This window comes from Drosophila navojoa, chromosome X (assembly GCF_054131105.1).
Source record: "Drosophila navojoa isolate 15081-1374.11 chromosome X, UAZ_NAV_1.0, whole genome shotgun sequence".
NCBI classification, from domain to species: domain Eukaryota; kingdom Metazoa; phylum Arthropoda; class Insecta; order Diptera; family Drosophilidae; genus Drosophila; species Drosophila navojoa.
The window spans coordinates 1,739,050-1,766,681 of record NC_142895.1 but is presented as its reverse complement, the minus strand read 5'-3'; the positions used below and the strand labels follow the sequence as shown (position 1 = coordinate 1,766,681).

At 40.4% G+C, this 27,632-nt stretch overlaps 1 protein-coding gene across 2 annotated transcripts in view; it reads left to right on the top strand.

Moving 5' to 3' along the window:
• Window positions 1-27,632, top strand: part of norpA (no receptor potential A) — a 67,785-nt gene that overhangs the window by 29,506 nt on the left and 10,647 nt on the right. Inside the window, exons 3-6 of one of the 2 annotated variants that reach the window (XM_089262961.1) lie at window positions 15,032-15,651; window positions 15,719-15,778; window positions 25,398-25,544; window positions 26,136-26,215. In XM_089262961.1, coding sequence (XP_089119087.1) covers window positions 15,472-15,651; window positions 15,719-15,778; window positions 25,398-25,544; window positions 26,136-26,215 — 467 coding nt within the window. In that variant the 5' untranslated portion in view covers window positions 15,032-15,471. Of the gene's footprint in view, window positions 1-15,031; window positions 15,652-15,718; window positions 15,779-25,397; window positions 25,545-25,658; window positions 25,739-26,135; window positions 26,216-27,632 lie in introns of both variants that reach the window. The other variant, XM_089262962.1, reaches the window with a different exon arrangement.

Below are 27,632 nucleotides of genomic sequence, written 5' to 3'. Positions count from 1 at the left end.
ATATATTGTCGCTGTTTATGTCCATTTGATGTGCTTATTGCCATCGACATTGCGACGACCCTTGCCCTTCTGCAACTGTTCCCGTACCGCTCCTCGTGCCTGTCGCAATTCCTTTGTCGCTGTCTCAGTCTCTGACCCTTTACCTATAATTCTGTGTAGCTCTACCTGTCTTTGTCCCTCTGCCCCTTCCCCTTCCAGTTGCCGTTCCAGTTCCAGTCGCCTCCATCTCCAGCCTCGCGCCAAAGGTTTCTCAGCTTAGCGCATTGTATTCGTGAAAAGTGACCCATTTGACGCACAATGGCAACTGTCAGCAGCTGGGCGGAACGGGGGGCGGGCGAAGCTCTTAAAGAACTTGCGCTGCAGCCTTCGCCGCACACCTTCGACTCAACTCAAAGATTCATTCAATAAGAGAAACCCAGCAGCAGCCATAGCCGTAGCATAATGTGACCAACTAATGGCAAGGCTCTTCGTCCAAGGATTTCAGAGCCAGAGCCAGAGCCAGGCAGTCAAGGAGCGCCTCCCTCGCTGGAACTGCAGTTGCCGCATCAAGTGCAAAACGTACCTAATTGCTGCATTTTGTGTTCATTAGGCACATGTCAATGTCAACTCTCGAGTTGCCTTCCATTTCCATTTCCATTTCTATTTCGGATTGTCTCTTTCTTTTTTCGTATCTCTGCCTCTACTCTCCAATTACCAGCACGTAAGAGCAAACTTTGTTCCATTTCGTGTGTCTATGTGTGTGTGTGTTTGTGTGTGTGTGTGTGTGCATTGTATTCATGGTGTATGCATGAAATGCTTCAGTGTCATCGAGATGTACCAAAAAGCTCTCTCACAAACGAACCATAGATGCAAAAGTTATTGGAGAAAGGGAGGGAGAGAGAGCGAGAGAGAGAGAGAGAGAGAGAGAGAGAGAGAGTAGTATATCTTGCTTGTGCATGCCAGACAATGTTTATGGGTGTCTTATAAAACTCGTGACAAAGTCAGCTAGTCTTAAAAATGAATGTAAACTAAACTATGGCTAGGGTATTTATACCCCAATGACAGTTCACTATGATAGAGGAGCTAACAAATAACCCAATTCTATATATATATATATATATATAACACAGCTAAATAGATCTAGTTAGCTAGTCTTAAAAATGAATGTAAGATCCACTTATTGAAGTAAACTATGGCTAGGGTATTGATACCCCAAATATGACAGTTCACTATAATAGAGGAGCTAACAAATAACCCAATTCTATATATACAACACAGTTAAATAGATCTACAAATCGAGGGGTTTCTTCCCAAATTAAACTAGCAGCAAATAAATTTCATGTAGGGTATCTTCAAGTCAGGCATCCTCACAAAGAGGCATTCTCACAAACTTATTCCGAGCGTAAGCATATAAACTGCAAGAAATCTTTTCGAGCTTGACCCTTATACACTATTTAAGCACTCTATAACAGGGTATCTCGTGGTCGGACAGACTCGAAAACATTCAAATAAAGTGTGGACGAATGAAACTTTATGAATCTTTTCAAGCCTCTACACCTCCACTCCAAGTCTGCATCTAAAAACTTCAACTTAAGTCTTGCCAAACTTTAACATGCAGACTGGAGTTTACAATGAACTTCAAGCTCTGGCTAGCTCTGCGCATCTGAATTATAAATTCAACTACAAGCTAAATCGATTGTCACTTTTGACACTAGCTCAAGTGCACGAGTTCTCGCCTCACTTTTACTTTCCCCCTCTCCCCCTCTCTAGAAATGTTCGCTTTATGGAACTTGACAGCATATTAAACTGATTGTTAACTTTGACAGCAACATTTTGCATTGTGCCTTAATAAGACTTTAAGATTAATTTTTGCTTTAGCCAAGGCATGTTGTATGCTCTCGCTCTCTCTCTCTCTCTCTCTCTCTCTCTCTCTCTCTCTCTCTCTCTGTCTCTCTCTCTCTCTCTCTCTCTCTCTCTCTCTCTCTCTCTCTCTCTCTCTCTCTCTCTCTTTCTCACTTTAACTCTCAGACTCAGAGTCAGTGTTGAGGCCCCGTTATTTGGTCCGGCCTCGGCTGCATTTAACAATCTCAAGGCCCAACACATTTTCAATCTTTTATGCTGCTGCCGCCCCATCGTCTGCGTCAGATGGGCTTCGATTAATGTACATACACATATATATATATTATATATATGTATCTATATATATTATATCTCATTTCCTTCATCTTATTTTGCTTTACTCGCTGCCAATTGGCTGGTTTGCAGTTTATCTGACCCGGTCGAGCGAGAATTCATCGACTCTGCTGGCCCGTAATATCCATCATTCTGTCACTGGACTCTGCTTCAGTTTCGCTTCGCCAGTGTCCTTCGTCGTGTGTGTGTGTACGTGTGTGTGTGTGCTTGTGTGTATATTTATATAACAAAAAAAAAAAAAAATCAATTCAATTAAAAGCTCATTAAATATAATTGTGCCCAACAATCGATATAAACTCTATTTAGAGCCCGACTCACAAAGCACCCAACTTCCTTTACCTTTACCGTTACCCTGCACTTTTTTTACGACCGTAACAAAATTATCGACAAATTAGTATAAATGCTTTATGCTTCGCTACCTAGCGACCAATTCATCTCCCACTTCCCAGTGAGAGTGGGAGAGAGAGAGAGAGAGAATGAAACACACGGGCTCAACCTCGCAGTCCCAGCAGCCCGAACCCGAACCCAAACCCTTGTCAAGGCAATATAAAGAAGAAGTAATAATAATAATCAAAAACAGACCAAAAGCTTTGGGTATTCTATAAATACTCTCTAAGATGTCTATTATGATAGATCAAAGTTCAAGTATTCTTAATCACCAACATTTAATAACATTACTACATCATTATATTACTATATATATTACTACTACATCATCTACTATCGTTCCATTAGCACCTATATGATATAACTGACTATTAGCATTCCGATTAAGATCAATGCTCAGATCGAGGGATATTTGTCTTTAAGATCTTTTAAAAACTTTCAATACAGAAGTAACACTATGTAGAACTGCTCTATGTGATGATGTGATACTACATATGGGTATTCCCAGCCAATGCCTGTTTATGATTATTAGATCATCTGAACAGTATTCTTCAAATATCAAGTCTGGGTAGGATTATATGATATCCATCCTAAGATCAAGCTATATACGTACCTTTGTACAGCAACGGTAGATGGGAATCCACGGTGAGGCCATTGCAAAGGGTATAAAAATAACAACAACAACAACTGAAAACACAACATGCATAATTTTTCGCCTGTGGAAAACTTTTTGGGAACGGAATTTTCTTTTTTTTTTTTATTATTTTATTATTATTATTATTATTATAGGGGGTTTTTCTCGCTCGCTTTGTTTTCTTCCGTTTTTTTGCATTTGCTTTTGCTGTGGAGCATGCTTATTGTCATATATTTAATATTCACAATTACAGGAACAACAACAATAACAACAAGAAGAACAAGAACGTAATTCCTTGATTCCCCTCTGTTGAGTCCCTCTCTTGATGATGTATTGTTTTGATACGGAGATTGGGTAGATACGCAGCTTGTGGGGGTCGGCTTTACGGGGTGCAATACGTGAGTTTTTTTTTCCACCCCCCCCTCCAGTCTGCTGTGTGTGTGTGTGTGGGTGCGTGGAGGAGCAAGGTGCTAAAAATAAACCGGCTGCTACGTGCCATCGACTAAATCACAGAGAGCCAGTTTCTCCAGCTCCCTCAGTTGCTCTCCAGCTCTCAGGTCTTCCCAGGGTCCCCCCCCCCAGCTGTTCCGCTGGCGCGACGACATCGAACCAGAGACCAGGACATGTGCCGCATGGTGTGGGCGTATAGGTGGCGCTCTGAAATGGTATAACTTTCCTTCAATGAATTTGACTGTGTGCGTGTGTATGGGCGTGTGTGTGTGCGTGTGGTATTTTGTTGTTTCAATACGCTTCATGGAGAACAGAGGCTGCTACGAATTCCGTAGTGATATATGTAACACATGGAAAGCAACGATTCCATTTTAATCGTGTAAACATCTATGTCATGTTAACATTGGCATGACTGAGTTGAACAGTTGCATACAACAGTTTTGTATAACAGTTTTGTACAACAGATTGTATAACAGTGTTATGCTCTTGTGTGCCCACTGGATATTACACATTATTATCAAATCTGCTTACGCCTGTATGATAATCGAGTTTACAATAACTTTTGCTGAGAGTTAAACTTACTGAAATTCGTATAACACTGCAAAGTATTTAAGGTTAACGAGATTACCTATGCTTGTGTATATTTACTTTTTTAAGGAATAGATTTAAAGAACAAAGTGTATAACAGTATAACAGTATACGAGACTACCTATACTTCTTTTTTAAAGAACAGATTTAGAGAACAAAGTGTATAACAGTATAGCAATATACGAGATTGCCTATGTTTGTGTATATATACTTTTTTAAAGAACAAAGTGTATAACAGTATAACAGTATACGAAACTACCTATGCTTCTTTTTTAAAGAACAGATTTAGAGAACAAAGTGTATAACAGTATACGAAACTACCTATGCTTCTTTTTTAAAGAACAGACTTAGAGAACAAAGTGTATAACAGTATAACAGTATAACAGTATAACAGTATACGAGACTACCTATACTTCTTTTTTAAAGAACAGATTTAGAGAACAAAGTGTATAACAATATACGAGACTACCTATGCTCATCTATATATACACGATTAAAGAACAGATTTAGAGAAAAAAGTTTATAACAGTATAACAGTATATAACAGTATAACAGTTATGTGATATTTCTTATAACAGGCCATACATAACATTACTTGAATAACAGTTTTGTGTAATAATTTTTTGATAACATATTAGTTTTTAAGAAATGCGTATAACAGTTGTCGGAAATACTTTAAAACAGTTCAACTGGGCTGTATAATAGTTTCTTATTCTTTGCTTAAGGTGTTGTATATTTACCAGTTACATTATTTGTGACGTTAAGCAAAAATATGCCGTATAATATATATGTATAACAGTTGCATATACCACTTTTCTAGAACAGCTTCGTATGAGAGTTTGGCAAGATTTAATTGAAATTAAAGTATATTCAATATACGTGTAATACCCTTTAAGATGTATATGTAATTTTAGGCATATAGGTTTATGGAATCCCCGCCGGAAACTCTGTAAGGGCATTCGAACTTCGCTGGCTTGAACTTGTCTGTTCACACTTGTTTTCTTTACTTTGTGTTTGTTTGTTTTTGTTTTCTTTTTACTTTTATTGTGTGTGTGTGTGTGTGTGTGTGTGTGTGTGTGCGTCTGTTGTCCTTTTTCTTTTGGTTTTCTGTTTTGTTTTGTTGGTTTTCGTTTAACTTCTTTTGACAGTTGCTGACAGTTTTGTTTGAAGGATGCCCTGTCTCTGAGCAGCCCCAAACCTCAAGCCCCTCCGGCCCCTGCAGCCCGCTCCCCTCCTAGCCTAGTCGCTGTGCGCACGACTTTGATTTTGTTAGACCCGCCTGACAAAAAGTGGGCGTGTGTGCGGGGGTGTGTATGTGTTTGATTTTTTGTTGTTGTTGTTGTTGCTGGTATCTGTTGCGTGCCTGGACGGATATGCGTGACAAAATGCCGCTGGCTTTGACAGCGACAGAATGGGGCACAAAGCGGGCGGACAAGGTGGAGCTGGCAACTGGCGCCACAAACTGAAAGGGGATAAGAAAGTGGAAGGCAGAGAGAGTGGAAGAGTGGGAGGGATGGGGTGGACGGGCTGCTGCATTGGCCATGGCCATGGCTATAACTGATTTTATGATCCCATCTCGCGCTGCTCCAGATATTCACTCGCTCTACTTTGTTTTATATGTGTATTACTTGTGGCATCCGACGCTGTTCAAGGCAAAATCCAAAACTGACAAAATATAATAATGTCAATAGCCGGGGCTCCTCTTCCCCATCCGCCATCAACTCTTCCAGCATCCGAAACTGTTTGCATTTGGCATCAGCATTGACCTTATGCATTGGCTTAGCATGATTTCCTGATTGACATTCGGATGTTGCCTCAGGCATTGATACCTTGTTGGCACAGGGCATCTGCCGGATATCTTTGAATGCGATTACTGTGCACCTGTCCTAAGACTCGAAGTGGTACCTTTACGTAATATTGGTCGCATAATAATGGATAATAAATCCAAACACATTGCAGCTCTTCTACGTTTTCCAGTTTTACGAATATGAAACCAGTGTTGTACAACGGTTTAGCTTCAATTAATGTCTTAAGTCTGAAGATCTTAAGTCTTAAGATATTGACTGACTGATCTTAAGACTGAAGATCTTCAGTCTGGTTTCATATATCTAGAATTATTTTCTTAAGATATTCGTAAAATTTTGACAGATTTTTCTTGTTCTTGAATAAGTTCTCTTACTATTCCAGTAAAAAATAGAGTGCATTATGAAGAAAAGCTATTTCAAAAGCCTATTATTACTGTACTTGTCCTTCTGAAATGGGAAAACTCAATTCTTGAGCTTTCTAAGTGGCTTAACTTTTTTTTTTTTAATTCCAACTTGTACGAAACAGTTTGACTCTCGTTGAAATTTTAAATTTCAGATTATTTAAAAATATCAAAAGGAAAAACTCTGCACAAATACGTTTCCGTCTCTATGTTCTGCCTTGAAAAGGCTCTTCAAGCTCGTATTATTGACAAATTGTCTGCTGGCTCGTGCCATAATTAAATTGTTTATTTAATGACAGCAGCAACAACAAATGATAATAATGTATCAAATAAATAAAAAATTCAATTACAATCCCAAAGTACCGCAATTGTTTTTTCGTGGAAATTTCATATATTTCTTAAGTAACGAGAATTTTCTTTGACGACATTTTCTTTTACCAAATTTGGTGTCTTTGTGGCACAAACACACACACACACAGACATGTACACAGACTCTTCTGGCTCACACGCACAGGGATCAACTTCATTTTTTTTTTTGTTAAAACTGAACCCGTGCATTTAATTTTTTTCTTCTCTCTTTTTTTTGCTTTTGTTTTACTGTTGTTTTGTTGGCTTCCTGCTGGCTCTTTTGTTTTGTTCTGTTTTTTTTTCTGGCGCAAATTTAATAATATTCGTATGAGTGTGTGTGTGTGTTTGTGTGTGTGCCGCTTGATGCTTACTTTAATTTCATAAGAAATTTCATTTGCCAGGCAGAAAGTATGAAATCGTTTTATGAACTTTGACATATTGCGCAGCAGGAGCAGCCAAGGGGTGCGAGCGAGACAGCCAGAGGAAGGCCGAGAGCGAGAAACTTGTATAAATAAGGAAAGCTCTCAGCCTGACGCACACACAAACACACAAACACACACACATGCACACGGCTCGCACTGACAACTTGATAAGTCATTTGGCATATTTCCTGACTTGCATTTGGTATACCCAGTGCGCGTAGCTGGAAAATAGGTCAATGCACGTGTCCAACTACCAAAAGTCTGTCAAAACCTAGCCAAAAAGTACTTACTGCAATTAAGTTTTTACCAAAGAAGCTTGCATAACTGTAATACACTCACTACCAAGGTGTGGCACCGTCTCGCGTTACAGCTGTATATAACAATTCTGTTAATTAGTTTTGAGCTTTATGCTATTGTATTACACTTGCGTAAAACACTTGTGTATAACAGTATAACACTTGTATAACACTTGTATAACAGTTTTTAAGCTGTAGAACACTTTAAGCTAAACAGCTGTATTAGCATATTTTGCATAACATATTTGTATAACAGCTGCGTATAACAGTCTTGTATAATAGTAGCACTTTCGCATTGCAGATATCAATTTTATGCCATGTCAATTTCAGTTCGAGTTCTATCTAATCTATTAGAAATAGCTATGGGTATGTGTATATCTGTTCTCTAGGTTTTGTTGCTTCTTAGTTTCTGTCTGAAAATATGATTTGGATTTGACTTATGAGATTTCCCAATCACTTTGGGCTTTTCCACGCATTTGATGGAAATTGCGATTTCAATCGAGAAACAAATGAATTTATGTAAACTATTCCAAGGCCGAGATCGAGGCGCAAGTTTGATTAATGTGGCTGCTGGCAGCTGATTGAGCTCAATTGATTGACAGACTGATTGACTGACTGCATTCGCTGTCTCACATTGATGAATGCCACAAACTCAATTTCGATTCCGTCTACCTGGAGAAACGCAACAAGGTCAAGTGCTGCTGCTGCTGCTGCTGCCTTAACCAATCAAAAATCCCCTCCGACCGGCCTACTGGCTGGCTGGCGTGGCAGGGGCAGGGGGAGGGGGTGGTGCTGGGCATTTTTATTACCTGTGCGCTCTGCCAGCAGCTCATCAAATATTGAAATGCCAATTTCACAGATACTCAGAAGGCAGCTACGCAAAAACAAAAGCAACGCTGGCAAAATCAATTTGGCAAACTAAACTAATTGCCACACAGTAACGGGAACAACAACAACAATGAGAGCGACAGCTAAGCATAGGCCATACCAAACAGCAGTGACGAATGCATTACTGAACGACAAACGGACGGTGTTTAGTTTTGAAATACCCTAGGAATGCATTAAAAGTGGGCCGTGATGCAAATGTGAATGAGAAGAAGTGAGAGGGAGAGAGAGGGAGTGAGAAAGAGAGAGAGTGAGAGAGAGAGAAAGACACACATAGAGTAAGAGCGAGAGAGAGAAAGAGACAGACATAGAGAGAGAGTAATAGAAATGGTGAAAATACCGAAGAGATGAATGGATAAAGACATAAACAGAGATGGATAGATATAATGATAATGATAGAGAATGATCATCAGATAGATAAAGAAAGAAATTTTTAAAGATGGATCGATACAAAGAAACGAAGAGAAAGAAAGTTGTAGAGAAAAGCAAGGAGAGATATAAAGATGTAATGAGAATGGACGAGAAACAGAACACGAGAAAAGAAGAGTAGAGACAGAGTGAAAGAGTCTGAAGAATTAGAAATGATATAGTATTCCATTTCGACGTTTGCAATGAAGCCGTATAACAGTTAAGTTGAGAGAGAGAGAGAGAGAGAGTGAGAGAGAGAGAGAGGAGAGAGAGAGAGAGGAGAGAGAGAGAGGAGAGAGAGAGAGAGTGAGAGAGAGAGAGAGAGAGAGTTAGAGAGAGAGAGAGAGTGAGAGAGAGAGAGAGAGAGAGAGAGAGAGAGAGAGAGTGAGAGAGAGAGAGAGAGATAGATAGAGATAGAGAGAAGGATCTTTAAGTTTACCTAAATATGAGAAGAGCTAGAGCAATATTAATCAGTTAACACCTACCTCACCTCCCTTGAGCATTACGATGCTCCAACTTTCTAAAGTATCTCTAAAGTTAGAGGCTAATCATATAGAAGCTAGCAGAAAGTTTGTGGTAAATGGATTCTCCAATTGGAGAGTATCTAAAACTTGTTTTATATCGACCAATATCATCATATGCTAGGAGATTTGACGATATTCCGATAAATATCGAATTAAAAACTATTCTAGCTAAGCGCAAATCAATCAGACCATATGCTAATTATTTCTTATTGAGTTTCCTCCGATTGCATCCATTGCATCTGCAGAGTATATTCGAGTCATTCACTTCAGTCGATTGCACACATCTCTGCCGTTTCAATCGATTGTTCGCAACTAGCAAAATTAACTGTTTCTTGCTAGGCTGTAGGTTGACCTACAGACACAAACTAAGTGCAACATTTATTTTAGTTGAAGCACACAAGTTCGATAAATCGATAAACGCTTTTTTGATAACTGATAAATGAGCTGCTTATGTGTCAAGAGTATTCCGTAGACCCTCTACGTTTCACTGAAGAGAAGTATTGGCAGCTAATCTGCATTCTATTTAAAATAGATATTGCTTATCTACTCGTAGTTCGATAACCATCAGAGCTTTATTGTGCAACGCATAAATAATCGATCAGCAATCAATAAGCTATCATAGATTATATATAAATCTAGTCGCCCGTTTAATGAGCTCGTTCTCATTCCGATTACAGCAATTGGTAACGGCTGCCATAAACATTTGATGATTCCTGGCTGCATTGCTATAAAATCGCTCTGTTATCGATAAGTGTGTGTAAAAATTTAATGCGCCATTTTTGCTTTGGTTAAAAAACTTAATTTGATCTGTTCGATATCATCGATTAAAATTATGCAACGAAAAGGGCATAAAAGTGGGTGGTGGAGTGGAAGGTGGAGGGAGGGGAGGGGAGTGGGTAAAGGAAGAGAAATGCGAATAGCTGTAATATGGCCGCAAAGTATGCAATAATAAATTGAGCCATTGTCGCTGCTGCTGTTGCTGCTCCGAAGGGGGTTGTGGATGGAGATAACAAGGTTGGCCCGATAGGGCGCTGCAGGGGAGCAGCAGCAGGAGCAGTAGCAGGAGCAGGGGCTAGGCTTCGGTTCTGCCACTTGGCGCGCACGTAATGAGCATATTTGTAGCATACTTTCAGCGCGTACGTGCGCCGTATGCGTGTGTGTGTGTCTGTGTGTGTGTGTGTGTATGGGAGAGAGTCCTTTGAGGCCAAGTTTATGCAAGTTATTCCTTGTGCTGCCCTCACGCCCAGTGCTCAGGACCTTGCCACTTCAACGCTGCTGCGCTTACCTTTCAAGTTGAACGCCAAACTTTTTTTTTTCCAGCTTGTACATACATATATAGGGATGTGTGTGTGTGTAGAGATAGATATATATTGGCACAGGTGCCCTGAGGTGTGCACGATGGGGCGTGGCGCTGCTGGGCGCTGCATAGGTTGAGCCCGAGAGGCAGCGCTTTGATTTTGTGTCTGCATTTAATGCCAAATTACAAGGCCAAAGCGATAAACTACAAGAATTCCGCCAAAATGTGAGTGGTGCGTGGTGCGTGGTGCGTGGTGCATATACCCTGTACTTGATGAGCATATAAATAATGATACACCTAAATTCGGTTTATAAGTGGATCGGCCTCTACTCTGTCTACTCTGCTGCTCGAGCACGCCTGCTCTATTTGGCTAATGTAAAAAAGTTGGCAAACTCGAAATAAATCAACTATTTCAATGAAAATCGAAAAAATCGAAAAAATCGATAAAGGTAAAGCAAATAAATGTTGCTTAAGAGTCGGCCACGATTCGATTAGGCTTTGATTTCGTATTCGAGTGCAGCTCAAGTGGAACTGAAAACAGAGCCGAGAGCACTTCGTACGCCATCATTTATCGTATTCAGCGAAAAGTCATTTCAAGATATGTTGCGCCTGATTACTTTATAAATTGTAAACATGAGACTTGGGCGCATCATCAACTCGTTATTGAGCTATTTGAAACTTGAGCTCAAAGTTTCCATATCTCTGCCCAATGATATGATTGCGCAAAGGATTCGCTGGCCATGGAGGACGGGGGAGCAGGAGCAGGAGAAGGCAGTGTCTGGGTATAGAATATTTGTTGTTTGGTTTATTTTTGGTGTGCTCAAAAGCGCAAAGAGCGTAAATTCATAAAACGTTCGCTGGGCGTGAAAGTGTTTTGACATACGCTGGGAAATCATATCCGCTTTACACACACCCATACAGAGAGAGTGAGAGAGAGAGAGAGATGGCGACAACCTTCGCTTACCTTTGGCTTTGGCGCTAACGAGCTTCAAGTTTAACAATGAGCGAACATTTTGCAGCTCATTGAATTTGAAGTCATGTGAAAGCAGCGCGCACACACAATGTGAGTAAAAGAGAGAGAGAGAGAGAGAGAGAGAGAGAGAGAGAGAGAGAGAGAGAGAGAGAGAGAGAGAAAGTCATATAGCAATCAGTCAGTCAGTCCAAGGCTTTATTTCATTTTTTTTTTTTTTGCTGTTTGCGCATGGAGAAGGCGTTGACAATTGCATTGCAAAGGACAATGTCGAGTGCCTGTCAAATAAAAATGTGTGAAAAAAGAATGATAAAAAGAAGAAAGAAAACAGCAAGGAATGAATGAAATGAAAATCAAAATAAAAATAAAAATAAATAAAAAATAAAAACAAGTAAGAAGACTCTAGTCGAGACTGCTCGACTAGGAGATACCCTGAACCCTACAAGCTGATATTCTGCTCATTCTGCACTTTTATGCACGCACCCATAAGCCCGCGCTCTGCTAACTGCGCAGTAAGCAGCGACTGCGCTTGGGCTGCGCTGCAGTGCGGGCCATTGGTATGAGAATTTATTTGTTGAATAATTTGATTTCTAGACGTACGATCTTAATGAAACTTTCAGAACGTAAACATAATGCTCTAATGTATGTACATTTCAGTCTCTAGTACTTGAAATGCGTTTTTTACAAATTTGGGGCAAAGGGGGCGTGGTATCAAAATTCTGTAAATTACAAAATGTTTGTATTCCCCATATGTATATACACAGTAAATCTGAAATCTCTAGGTCTAATAGTATTCCAATGAGGCTGAAAAAACTAAATAAATTGTTCAATTATTATCGATAAAAAAGTTATCGGATGAGTTATCGAAAAAATAAAGCAAACTCGTACTGCGTATGGTATACACGGGTACGCATGCCAAATTTTAGCTCTCTAGCTGTTGTATCTTCTGAGATCGACGCACTCATACAGACGGACGGACGGACAGACGGGCAGAGCTATATCGACTCAGCTCGTCGCCCTGATCAAGAATATATATACTTTATGGGGTCTGCCACGCCTCCTTCTGCCCGTTACATACGTTTACACAAAACGATTATACCCTGATTTCCCATTTTCAATGGGTTCAGGGTATAATACAAAAAAATGAAACGATATAAAAGTAAAGAGCATAGCAGTGAAAATCTTTTGGCACATGCACAGCAGCAATTGCAAAGCCAATTGAACAATTCGTAATGCCGAGCGCCTCCATTGTTGTCCTTTGTGTCAATTTGTATAACACTAATAGGCAATTGAGTTCAGCCAGCGATTCCCTCGCATCTCTGTGAACGGGGCACGGACTGCCCCTGCTGCCCCTGCTGCCGCGGCTCATCGCAAGTGGAATCAATCTCATTAAGCTATGATTATAGCTGATAATTATCCTCTGTCTGTCGCTCCTTCTGGCTGCATTTCATTGTTTTGTAACGCATTTCATAACTGTTTCACTGGCTGTTATCTCTCCGTTATCTCGCCGTCTCTTATGTGATGTTCACTCTGTCTCTCTTATCAGTTATTTAACAGTTATTTTGTCTCTGCTGTCTTGTTAGTTTATTTGTATTTGCCATTTGCGCCTCTTTTTCCATCTCTTTGCATCACCTTCAGTGTTTTTATTGCTAAAGTCGACATGGAACACCCTCTCATTTCCTATTTCTCAGACTCTTTCACTCTCCTTTTTGAGCGATCTCTTATGTTCCCATCTTCTTCATTCCTCACCTCCATTCTCTTAACATCTTTATATCTCTCTCTCTTCTTGCTTTTCTCTACAACTTTCTTTCTCTTCGTTTCTTTATATCGATCCATCTTTAAAAATTTCTTTCTTTATCTATCTGATGATCATTCTCTATATCACTATATCATTATATCTATCCATCTCTGTCTATCTATTTATCCATTCATCTCTTCGGTATTTCCTCTATATCTATAACGCTCTCTCTGTTTCTCTCTGCCTCTCTCTCTCTCTCTCTCTCTGGCATTGATTTTCCTAGAATTCGCTCTGGATCAACTCAAATTTCTAGTTTCGAATTTCTTGCTAAAACTAAAGCCGCATTTATTCAATTACATTCGAGCAGTAGCACACACACACACACATACACACCCACCCACCCATAGCACACACACACATACACACCCACCCACCCACAGCATGCAACACATTTCACTGTCTTCCACAATTGGCAATGCAACATGGCCACAGACGAGACCGCATGCCTCACCTCCGGCCGCCCCCTCCCCCGATTTCCGCCCGCAACAGACGCCCAACCACAACCACAGCCGCAGCCGCAAGCGAGCACCCAATGGCTGAATGGCTGAATGGCTGAATGTCCAGAGTGCAGCTGGACAGAAATTTGCTTGTACGTGAGCCAAAAAGTGTTTTATGCATTCAATTTTATTTGATAATACCCCGTAGAGTGCACCAGCTGGGCACTGATGAGTCTCTAGAAAAGCTACGTAGAGATGTGAGAGATGAAGCTTTGAAAACTTCATCATGAATCATAGTTGGGTTAGGATAGTTCTCAGAGACATATAAATACTAGATGAACGAATACACTTGACTATGATGGTGTTTAGTTTCGTATTGATCTTTATTATTCTGAGCCTGGGTTTATATACCCAGACTCATGTATAATTTCAACCCTTTAATCTAATGTATCTATTGCTGAGTGTGTAAGGCTCAGCATTGGGCTATTACATATTCTTATCTTATCGCTGAGTGTGTAAGACTCCGCGTTGGTCTATTAGCTATTCTTATCCTATCGCTGAGTTTGTAAGGCTCAGCGCTCGTCTCCTTCGTAATCTGACTCTGGGGTTGCAAGGGTTGGTCTTCATTTGTATATTTATGCAGTCCGTACATGTGGCCCTTATCGCTATCACAGCGCACTACCTGCTAGTCGCTGAGTGCGTCGGAGGCATGTATACGATCATCGTATATTCATATGTTCATGCCTGAACACTAGATAACTGTATTATTATACATATCTAATGAAATTTACTCTAGTTCTTCAATAGAATTGAGCCTACTTTGTCATATATATACTTCTGTAATACAGGGTATATTATAGTCTGTAAGCTAATAATGCGTTGCACCTCTCTCGTATTAAATTTGATTGTTTTTTGTGTTTCTATGCGCACCTGAATAGTGAAAGGAGAGTATATGGGGTTTCGAAAAAAAAAACAGAAATTTCGAATGCAATTCTTACCAGAGCTGTACGGCTTGATAAACCACTTAATAAGTATATATATAATTCCATTATTTCTATATTCAAATATACTCGAGTAAGCGAGTATGCTGCAGTCAGCTATGCCCGAGTGCAATGCTTTTGGTTTTTTTTTTGCTTCTCAGTTGAATTTTGTGGAATTTAGAGCTCTAGCACAATTTCTAATTTATATTTATCTATTGTTTCTTTGCAGCTTAACATAAATAGAAAATCTAATAAATTAAAAAAGCGAAAACAACAACAGGAGAAATTAACAAATAGCAAATCCAATATGCTTAGAATAAACTAAAGCGGAAAAAAAGTTGAACTGAATAATTGAACTAACTAAGGGAAACCGAGCAGAATGTGATCTAAGTAAAAGAAGAAGAGAAAAGTGTGTGCATTGAATATCGCTAAGACGTTGTCCAGCACTAGATGACATGTGCGGTGTGCCAGTGTTGCCAAACTCAAATAGAAAACCATAAGCAAGCCATTCAAACTCAATAACAAGAAATCAGTGGATCGATCAATCGATAGGCCGATAAACTCAAACCAAATATAGCAAACGCATTGAGCATATCGATGTGCATATATGTATTGCTGTAGCTATAGCCAAATACACAGACATAGACTTTAACGACAACTGTATATATCATGACCAAAAAGTACGAGTTCGATTGGATAATTCCGGTGCCGCCGGAACTAACAACTGGCGCGGTCTTCGATCGCTGGTTCGAGAACGAGAAGGAGACCAAAGAGAATGACTTTGAGCGCGATGCGCTCTTCAAAGTCGACGAGTATGGTTTCTTTCTCTACTGGAAGAGCGAGGGACGGGTATGTATACCAGCCGATAGGTCAATAATTTTATTCTAATATCGATTCAATTGCAATCTTTCGATAGGATGGCGATGTCATTGAGCTGTGTCAAGTGAGCGACATTCGAGCTGGCGGCACTCCAAAGGTAAGCAAATTTGTTAATATTTGGGAAGAAGAATAGTTTCTATAGGTGTTAGTTAACATAAACCTAAAAAAAATTGAGACTTTTAGAATGATTTAAGATTCAGAGGAACAAAACGAAATTTTGAATGAAGCTAGGCATCAATTTTATGAGGAATATTTACAGTAGCAGCACTACTGTTACTGTTACTGTTACTGTTACTGTTACTGTTACTGTTACTGTTACTGTTACTGTTACTGTTACTGTTACTGTTACTGTTACTGTTACTGTTACTGTTACTGTTACTGTTACTGTTACTGTCACTGTTACAGTTACTGTTACTGTTACCTTTACTATTACTGTTACTGTTACTGTTACTGTTAGCAGTAGCTACGTAATTGCTGTCTATCTATGCAATCATAAATTCCCGCAGCCTTCAACGAGAAAGTATGTTAAATGGAACGTTTAGCCGTTATTAAATTCAATTAGAGCCATTTCGCGGAAGAGCCTGGCAATATGTCAAGTTCTCATGAATAAGTTGACATCATTTGGCATTCGGCTCAATCACACCCACCTGCAGCAATGCCCTTTATTATTTATGATATCATACGCTTTGCAAATGGATCAGGGAGTCGGTCGGATAGCGCTCTCCCTCTCTCTCTCTCTCTCTCTCTCTCGCTCTCTCTCTCTCGCTCACCTTCAGCTGCGCCAATTAGGTTGCAGCCAACGTTGGCCAGAGTTTGCTGCACTTTGATGTGCATTAACCCACATCCTGTGCCGGTGCCAGTGCCTTTGCCTTTGCCGGGCCTGTCGAATCGCACCTGGCAGGTGTCAAAGGTGGGCAATTGAGAATTGGCGATTGAACAGGTGCTGACACGATTAAAATGTGTGCCACAGCGAGCATATATGTACGAGCATATCTCAATTAGGCTGCCACTGCAACGCCGCCCGCCCACTCCGCCCCGCGCCACGTGCCACGTGCTGTGGCAATAAAAATATAAACGAAACGAAAAAATACGCGGGGAAGCTCGCTCTAGCCTATAAATTGCATTTAGTGGCAACAACAACAACAGCAACAGCAGCAACAACAACTATCAATTGCACTATATGTCATGGCTCTGTGGGCTGGGGGCGTGGCACCATCCATGGGCAATAAATCCAGCGCATAGAGACAAATGCGTCGAAATGAAGCCAACGCCAGCCATCGACCAAAACAACAAAAATCCATTGAGAGTCAAAGTGACACATTGACACATTAACTGACAACCACACACACACGCACACACACACACACATACAGGTAGAGCTTACACTAACCGAAACACACAAGTCGTAACAGTATTAAGCTGTTCATTAAAAATGCATTCAACTTTTAGCGTCCATCGGGCCTTTTAAGCTTGTCAAGCAGCTTTGTCTATATGGAAGCTCGATACAAAGTATTACAATGTTGCCTGCATAAATGTTAAAGTCAGATTTCTCTGTAAACTGTACATACTATCGAACACTTGCTTGCGAGTATCGATAAATATCGATTGGAATGGTTTGGAATGAAAATTGTATATAGATTCACATCTACTTTAAGCTGACTCTGCATGTTATCGATAAATGTAAAGCAAAAAAATCTATTTGACAAAGGTTAGGTATACTAGAATACATACTGTATGCATCTATTTGACAAAGGTTAGGTATACTAGAATACATCTTGAGAGAACTGTATCTAGAAACTTCAAGTTCTAGGCCTTTCAATTAACAGAGTCGAAGATTGATTTGCCCTTACCCCACTGTCTTCCAATGGACGTATTTAGATGATTGTATCACATTGTATCGATTTAAATGGTTTGAAATGAAGATTTCACATAGATTCGCATCTACTTCAAGCTGTCTCTGCATGTTATCGATAAATGTAAAGTAAATGCATCTATTTGACGTGGACGACATTGTTAATACAAAGGCTAGGTATACTAGAATACATCTTGAGAGAACTGTATCTAGAAACTTCAAATTCTAGGCCTTTCAATCAACAGAGTCGAAGCTTAATTTGCCCTTACCCCACTTTCTTCCAATGAACGTATTTAGATGATTGTATCACATTGCCAGAGGATAAATAGTGCTCATTTAAGATCTCAAGTCTCAGACAGGCATGATAGATAGATGGTTATGACAGAAAATGGACAACTTTCGTCTTTCATCTTGTGAACCATTTGCCATTGACTATTATATTCCTTTCGGAATCGATATCTAAGCAACTCTCAAGCCGAGCGTAAAGTAACGTTGTTACCGTATTTAGATATGCAGATGGATTTCAATGTATTTCTCTGTCTCTGCTATTCTGGCCATCACTTGTTGTTTTTTCTCAGTGTAGAGGGCATAGGGAAAATATGATAACGAGGGTTGCGCATCGTTGCACTTGTAAATTGAAAAGTGTCAAAGATTTAACAATTCCTGCTGCAACGTTAAAGTGCAGTTAGAGGCAGGGAGAGAGCTGAGGCGAGGAATGGACAGACAGTGACCGAGGGGCATGGGAGCAGTGTGTAGCACTTACTTTTCGGGCATCAGTCAAGCTGTTTCCGTACCAACAACGGCCCACACCTGAAGCCCACTCGAACACTTTTTGAAAATCCCCAAATGCCAGTCGAGTGGAACATTTGCTGCTGCTGCTGCTGCTGCTGCTGATGCTGCTTCAAGTGCTCAACTTGTGGTGCTTTGCCTTAAAGCCTTTCCAGCTGGCTGCAATCCTTTTGAGCCAATACACACGCACGCACACACACACACACACAGACTTGGTGGGCAAGCCGTTTTCATGTCAGCTGCCAAATAAATTCAATTAAAATGCAAAACAAATGCCAATGAGACAGAGAGAGAGAGAGCGAACGAAAGAGAGAGGGAGATGGGGAGCCAGAGTAAAAGGCAAGTAAAGAATGGACCAAAGTGTGTATGAAAATGCGGGCTAGAAGGCAACAGCAGCCGCAGCCGCAGCAGCCGCATGAAATTTGTATAATGGCCAGAAAGGAAAATATATATATATAAATATATACAAATATACACATATACATGCAAAGGAGAAAGGCGGAAGAGGAAGACACCTCATACCCTTATATAATTTATATATAGTTGAGAGCGTGCAAAGAAGTTTTTTCCTTTCTGTTTTTTTATTTTTTTATTTATTCCTCTACTTGTTTTTTGACCACACATAAAATTTGAAAGAAAAACAACAGCAAAAAAAAAATAGAATACAAAATGCAAAACTTTTGCTCTCTCTCTATATATGTATGTATGTGTGCGTGTGTGTGTGTCACAGGCACACACAAAAGTATACACACACACAGAGAGAGAGAGAGAGAGACGGAGAGACACACACACACATGTGTGTCTAAATACATATTTATATAGGTAGAGCTAAATGTGGCTTGTGTCTGTGTGTGTGTGTGTGTGTGTCTGTGTATGCACATTTGAAGCGTTTGCACTTGCACATGCCAGCGAGGGTAGCTCAAAAAGTAGCTGCATGTTAGGCTTATTCATTTATATGAATATATATAATATTTATTTAGGTAATATCCTTTTATAGTTTTGACTAACTCAATCGAATTTGATTGAAACACTCTCTCTTCCCTGAAAGAGCATAGCATATAATTATATGACTGAATTATATGAATATATGTATTTTTCCTTGAAGTTCTCTAGCGTTACTTTGTTGTTCTTCTTTGAGGCTCGAACCACTTTCCATGGAGTAGCACATCATTCATAGACTGACTAAGATTTTCTGTTAACTGTATATGTATGCCTATGCCTACGTCTCTCTTTCTACCGTTTTCTATGTATCATTATCTCTTCCCCCTTTTAGTACATTATTTTTCTATGCCTCATTTCCTCTCACTCTCTCTCTCTCTCTCGGTCTCTCTCTCTCTCTCTCTCTCTCTCTCTCCCTCTCTCTCTCTCTCTCTCTCCCTCTCTCTGTCTCTCTCTCTCTCTCTCTCTTTTTCTCACTCTCCCTTTTACCGCCCCTTTCTCTCTCTCTCTCTCCATCCCTTTCTCCTGTCGTCTCAACTTGTCTGGGTTTTCATCAATGCTAAGTGCTAACAATCAATTTGATTAAAGTATAGTAAAGTTGTATTCATTTATAGACTCTTAGAGTTTTGCTTTCTTTCCAATTTGGATAAACAACTTTCTGTTTTAATATCAAACTGTTTTTTTATCCACAATAATTCGCATTATTATGATTAGATCTAACAACTTTTTGATCTACCTACTTAAAATCGTAAATGGACGACTACACTTAAAGTTCCTTTTTCTTGCTATCTGTGTGAATGTATTTGTGTGTTATATCTCTCTGTGTGTGTGTGTGTGTGTGTGTGTGTGTGTGCTGGCAGCACTTGAAATGTTTGGTCATCAATATTAAATCAGCGAGCCACACAAACCAACTAACACACTTACAAAAGCCCACACACACACACACACATATGTATGTACATAAATGCATATGTGTGTGTATGTGTATATGTATATGTATGTATGTATGCTCGAAAAGGGAACTCGTAAGTGCCAGTCGCACAATGAACCATTAAAAGTTGCTTCGTTTGGCAAAGCACAGAAAAAAAAGAAGAAGAAGAAGGAGGAGGAGAAGATAAGAAGAAGGAGGAGAAGAAGATGAGCAGGCAATACAAAAAATGTAAGATGTTGAACTGAAAAGTAAATTCACTAATAGCTACCACATGGATACCCTTTACTTACTCAAGAGGCAACTGTGGAAATACCTAAAGAAAACTATATGTTTATCGTGTGAATACTTTTGACTGCAACTGTTAAGATGCATCAAGAGTTAAATATGTGCCGGGAAAGTATTTGTGTGAAGGCGCTAGTTAAGCTAGATGATGATCAAGATGAACTAGTTCATAATCTAAATGAACTAGTTCTAGTGATCTATCGTCATCTATTGTAGATGATTGACTCTAGAGGAACTATTACATCTGCTGTGGTATACTCAGAGCTGAGCTTAGTTGCTGTCTGAACTGCATATGCCCAACTGCATAAATTTCCAGGGTAGCTCTAGTAGAACTGCCAACAAATATTGAAAACGCAAAATTTGAGCTTTATTGCAGTTTTTGCTGCTGTTGCTGCTGTTGTTGCTGCTGCTTTTCAATAATGCACGAAGCTTCATTGCTGACGAAGTACGTCAAACAGCAGCAACGGCAGCAACAATAATAACAAGGACAACAATCGGAAAGGACCAAGCAAACGATGAAAAAGGAAAAGCCAAAGCACGACGACAGGGCGCAATGAGCAGAGGCAACTGTTGAAAAGCCAACACATTTCGTATATTTGGCCAACATTTTGTGCCGTTCTGTGTTGGGTTGTTGGTATTGAATGCTTTGCTGGCTTACTGCTGCTGCTGCTGCTGCTGCTGCTGCTGCTGCTGCTGCTGCTGCTGCTGCTGCTGCTGTTGCTGCTGCTGTTGCTGCTGTTGCTGCTGCTGCTGCTGCTGCTGCTGCTGCTGCTGCTGCTGCTGTTGCTGCTGCTGCTGCTGCTGCTGTTGCTGCTGCTGCTGCTGCTGCTGCTGCTGCTGCTGCTGCTGCTGCTGTTGCTGCTGCTGCTGCTGTTGCTGCTGCTGCTGTTGTTGCTGCTTCTTCTTGTCCTTCATTTTGGCTTATTTATTCGCTGACTTATTTAGCACTCGAAAGTATGCAACGATTCGAGCCCCAGCCCTTTGGCGACTGTTACAGATTGCACTCGATTTGATTGCCATCGAAGCTCAATTTACATTTGCAATTGCCACTCCGACAGCGACTGCAACTGCGACTGCCAATTCGAACTCGAACTCGCACTTGCCTTTAAGCTCCATTTGATCGAGCTATTAACAGTGGCTGCCTCTGCCACTCGACCCCCCAACTGGCTGAAAGTTCATGTCAGCATGTGAACCGCATGTTAAATTTATGCTGCAAATCGTAACAAGAATTTTAAACACTTTTGCGTGCATAAACAACTTTTGTTTTCCCATATGCAATGAAACTTTGCTCTTTTGGTTGGCGCCCACGCTCAGAAATATTGTTGTTGCTGTTGTTGTTGTTGTTGTTGTTGTCCGGCTACGATGTGTCAACAAATTGGCAACACTTTGACCACAACTGTAAATGTGTTGCATATATAGTACAGGGTATAGCAGGGTATATGATGGCCGTGTAGAGCACACTATACGGGATGTACTTCTTGAGACTGACATAGTCAAATTTAGTACAGGGTATAGTGAAGAGCCCTCAAGTTTAGCAAAGTATTTAATAGAGGATAATAAACTGGAGAGAGCTTTCCATAACTTCAATTGATTCACTATAATACAGGGTATCGCAAGGAGCTAAGTGTCATCAAATGTACGAATTAAGTTATATACAGCACCTTGGCAAGGATTCAGAGCAAGATATAATACAGAGTATACATAACTATTCCTCAGCTATCATAATGTACCACTATATTACAGGGTATGTTACAGAGAATGACATAAGCTAGTCCAGTACTGAAGAAGAAGGTTAAATATTTACAAAATGAGTAGATATTCATACCCGCACATCTATAAGGGTATACTTAAGTAGATCTATTTTACAAGCTTTGTCTTCATCTATTCATGATATAGTAAAGGGAATACCTAAGTAAATTTATACCACAAGTCTTGTCTTCAACTATCTATCTCTTCATCTATTCATGATATAGTGAAGGGAATATCTAAGTAAATCTGTTCTACAAGCTTTATTTTTATCTATCTATCTATTTCTTCATCTATCCATGGCATAGTAAAGGGAATACCTAAGTAAATCTATTCTACAAGGTTCATCTTCATCTATCTAGCACTTTATCTATCCATGATATAGTAAAGGGAATACCTAAGTAAATTTGTTCTACAAGGTTAATCTTCATCTATCTATCCCTTCATCTATCCATGATATAGTAAAGGAAATACCTAAGTAAATCTTCATTCCCTTTGACATATATACCTTTCTATCCAACAATTTTGATGCAGATGCAGCAGCAACAGCTCTATCATGCACATACAGGGTATACGCTAGTCTAGCATACGTATGCCGAAATTGACAAGTGAATTGTGTTCGAATTGCTGATAGTTTTCGCATTGGAATTCGAATTATTTATTTTGACTAGCGTGCGTGTGAGTCGAAGGTCGAATGCGAAATTAAAATTCTATTTTCCTATTTGAAATTTCGCTCCGAGATTTATTTATTTTTAATTCAATGTACAAATGTTGATAAATGCTTCTGAAATCGCTGCCGCCTTCTCCACCTCCAGCTGAACCATGACCATCGACCCGTTCCGAACTCCTAACCAGCCCAACCCAACCAGCCCAACCAGCATAAATACAATTTGCTTTCTGCTTTCGCTGCGCCTTGATTAATGATACGAACTGAGATTAATGTTGCTGCTGTTGCTGTTGATGCTGTTGATGGTGTTGATGGTGTTGATGGTGTTGCTGCTGCTGCTGGTGTTGCTGTTGACGTTGCTGTTGTTGCTGCTGTATTTGCTGTTGATGTGCTGTTGTTGCTGTGCCGCTATTCTTATTGCTGAAGTCTGAATTGCTGATGTCGCTTCTGCTGCTGCTGTTGTTGACGTTGCTGTCGCTTCTGCTGCTGTTGCTGGTGCTATTGCTGTTCATGTTGCTGTTGTTGCTGTCGATGCTGTTGTTGTTGCTGTTATAGTTGTGGCTATTGTTGAAGTCTAAGTTGATGATGTCCCTTCTGCTGCTATTGCTGCTGCTGATGCTGTTGGTGTTACTACTGCTACTGCTGGTGTTGCTGTTATTGCTGTCGCTGCTGGTCTTCTTGCTGTCGCATCTTCTGCTGTTGCTGATGATGTTGATAGTGTTTTTGCTGCTCATGTTGCCATTGCTGCTGTCTTTGCTGCTGAAGCTGCTGTTGTTGCTATGGCTATTATTATTGCTGAAGTCTAGATTGCTGATGTCTCTTCTGCTGCTGTTGCTGTAACACTTGCTGCTGCTATTGCTGCTGCTGATGCTGTTGATGGTGCTACAACTGCTGCTGCTGTTTTTGCCGTTGTTGCTGTTGATGTTGCTATTGCTGCTGATGCTGATGCTGTGGATGGTGTTACTGCTGCAGCTAGTATTGCTGTAGATGATGCTGATGTTGCTGTGGCTATTCCTATAGTTGAAGTTTAAATTGCAGATGTCGCTTCTGCTGCTGTTGCTGTTGCTGTTGGTGTTACTACTGCTGCTGCTGGTGTTGCTGTTATTGCTGTCGCTGCTGCTGCTTTTGCTGATGCTGTTGATGGTGTTGTTGCTGTTGATTTGGCTGTTGTTGCTGTAGCTATTCTTACTGTTGAAGTCTGAATTGCTGATGTCGCTTCTGCTGTTGTTGCTGATGATGTTGATAGTGTTGTTGCTGTTCATGTTGCTATTGCTGCTGTCGATGCTGCTGAAGTTGCTGTTGTTGCTGTGGCTATTATTATTGCTGATGTCGCTTCTGCTGCTGTTGCTGTAACACTTCCTGTTGCTGTTGTTCTTGTTGTTGTTCCTGTGGCAGATGTCGCTCCTGCTGCTGGTGTTGTTGTTGCTGCTAATGCTGCTGTTGTTGATGCTTTTCTCATGACTGCAACTTATACAAATATTGTTGTTGCTATTCCTATGACTGTTGCAGCACTTACTGTTGCTGTTGACAATGTTAGTCTTGGTGTTGATGTGTCCATTGTTGCTGAGGTTAGTATTGCTGCTGCTGTTGGTGCTGATGTTAGTGTTGTTGCTGTTGCTGCTGTTCTTGGTATGTCTTCCGCTGCCCTTGCTGGGGCCAGTATTGCTGCTGTTACTGTTATTGCTGTGTTTTTGGTAGAGTTGCTCGCGAGGAATGTTGCTGTAGCTGCATTGCTGCTGCTGTTGCTTCAAATGTTATTGCTGTTGCCAAGTCCGCTGTTGCTGTTTCTGCTTTAGCTACTGCTCTCTCTATTCCTGATAGTACAGCTGCTGCTGCTGCTGCTGTTGATGTTTCCGTTTATTGTTGCTGCTGCTACTATTTTCATTTCTATGAATGCTCTTATTATTGCTGCACTCACTGTTGCAGTCGCTGTTGCAGTCGCTGTTGCTGTTGCTGTTGCTGTTGCTGCATCAATTTAGATTGCTGCTGTCACGCCCCACTGCAATTCGAATAGCTATCGACCCTTTTAACTACCCAAACTATTCGTTGCCGTTGGCTGTTGGCCATGATTGCTCTGATAAGCAAATTTGAGATGCGTGAAGCGCGTAATTCAAAATGGGCCCACAGGTCGTATGCGTGACGTATGCCGCTTCCTCTATCAAATTGCTATAAATTGCTTGAAATTGACTTAAAGCCTGCAAATGGAAATGCCGTATGAGAAATTTAGAGAAAATCGCAGTTTAATAGTGATTATTAGAGAATATGGTTAACGATATTTATCGATTTTTATAAGCAATTGTTGTTGAAATAAGTCGAAGAAACCTATTGAAACTTAGATTGGGGAATAGAAATATGCCATGAAATAGCTTAGTTTAGTTATAGCTCCGTATGAGTACAGCCTAGCGATAACGCCATATTTCTCGATTAAATGAAAAATTGCTTATATTTATGTAATTCCCATAAAATATTGTCAAATCCTTACATATATATTTGATTCGATTTGATTTCAGGATCCAAAAATCTTGGATAAAGTAACCAAAAAGAATGGCACGAATATACAGGAACTGGATAAACGTTCGCTCACCATATGCTCGAACACGGACTATATCAATATAACATATCATCATGTTATTTGCCCCGATGCAGCAACAGCCAAGGTATAGTAGTTTCGCTGAACGATGCTCAGCGAGTGGCTCGGGAGAGTGTCAGGAGAGATCATTTGGCTCATTTGGATCATATTCAAGCATTTGCATAACTCTCTGTACTTATAGATCTGGCTAGATGGCATACGAAAAATAACACATAATGTCAAAGCGAACAATATCTGTCCGATGATGTGTCTGAGAAAACAGTAAGTGAACTCTGGCAGTTCCCGCACGAATTTCGAATAGACGCACCATATAATACCCTCTGTTTCTCTCGATCTCTGTGTTCGTCTTCGAGCATATATAAACAAGATGTGCTTTACTTTATATATATTTTATACTCTGCGATGTTACAGCACGGTGCAACTTTGCTTTCTTCACAAACACATACATCACACATATATCCACATTTATCTATATAGCTCATATCACATATCTATGGATTATATAATCAACTGGATGTATCTGTACATAATTCTGTTCATATTGTTTTCTAATTTGCATGTCTTGCGCCTTGTTTTTGTTCTTATCGTTATTGTTATTGTGTTGTCGTTAATCGTTAATCGTTATCCTGTTATCGGGTTATCGATAACAACCGATCAGAGCTGGCAAAAAAACTTGCGACTCATAACGCATAACAATCGCGCCACCAACGTGTGCCCACGCACCAATCTAATGAAACAGTAAGTCACTCAACTAATTTACCCATCGAAATCTATCGAAATTGCATCGATAATATTGCCAGTCTATCGATCTGTGAACTCTTATCTGGTAAGTATTACGTCAAGTCACAATTGGCAAGGTATTCAAGCGGGGTAAATGAGATATTCCATTGAGATAGATATAGATTCAATATAGATTGTATGCCTAGCCGAACTTGTACGATAACTGCTGGAGAAGTTTGTTCCACAACTGAAATCCAAAACTCTAAGAGGAAGCTGGGATGAGCTGAGACATCGCAGGAAATAAGAAACAGCTAATAAAGACAAATAGACTTTGGCATACAAGAGTAAATACATCTCTGTATATCTCTCTCTCTCTATATATATATGTATATGTATATGGTATATATTTATGGCACTGCGAAGCAAATTAAGCGCATCGCATAGAGAACGAGAACATTGCAATTTGTATATTATTATTGCTAGCAAATAGTCTAAACAAATCGCGTCTGGTGGGTGTCGGGCAGGTGGGCAGCGGAAACGGAAACGACCTCATCAGCTGCCACCTAACCTCACTTGGGCAAAGCAAGGCGAAACGAAGAACAGATAAACAACTGTAAAACACACAAAAATTTCATTACATTTGCATTCGAATGAAGCTATTTCCGTTCACTAAAACTGTAAATATATATACTATATATATATATATATGTATATATCTCTATATGGATATGTAGTACATCTCTTGATTAATGACAAGGCGACTGACTGACTTACTGAACTTGTTTGATTGCCAACGAACTTGACTTTCGAGTTATAGCAAGTACAGCTGACTTTTGTAGCGCTTCTCTCCTGCGCTGCTTCTCTCGGCTGGCAGAGCTGCAGCCCAGTTGTTTCCCAATCACATTGTCTGGCTTCCGCTTGGCGAGCTGTTGTGGCACGAGTTAAGTTCAGTTCCTTCTGCTGCGCTTCTGCCTTTGCTAGGCCCCAAGTGGGCCGTCGTCTAACTTCTATCATGTCATCATTGCTCTCTTCATCGCTTCTCGCTTGCCTGGCAGTTCCTGGCGTCTATGATAGCTACTCTCTTTTTGTCTCTACTCTGATTTTATTTCAAGGTCTGCCCTTAACTTGACTTCTCTCGCACTGCTGCATCACTCGCCCGGCCGTTCTATCCATTTGCCTCGCACGTCTCTCTGCCGCGGCTGGATGTCCAAGGGCTGGCGAACCGGCGGCCGCAATTAAATGTTTGCATTGGCAATGCGTTGACCCAGTTTGCAAAAATTGTTATGGTTGATTGTTAACTGTTGATTGTTCGCCTTATGGACTGGACTGGGACAGGGCAAGGTCTTCGGGCATTAACTGCAATTACTTGTCTAACTTAACCCTGGGCTAGCTTCGAATGAGGTTATTGGGTCTCTCGAGTGGCCAGACACACCCA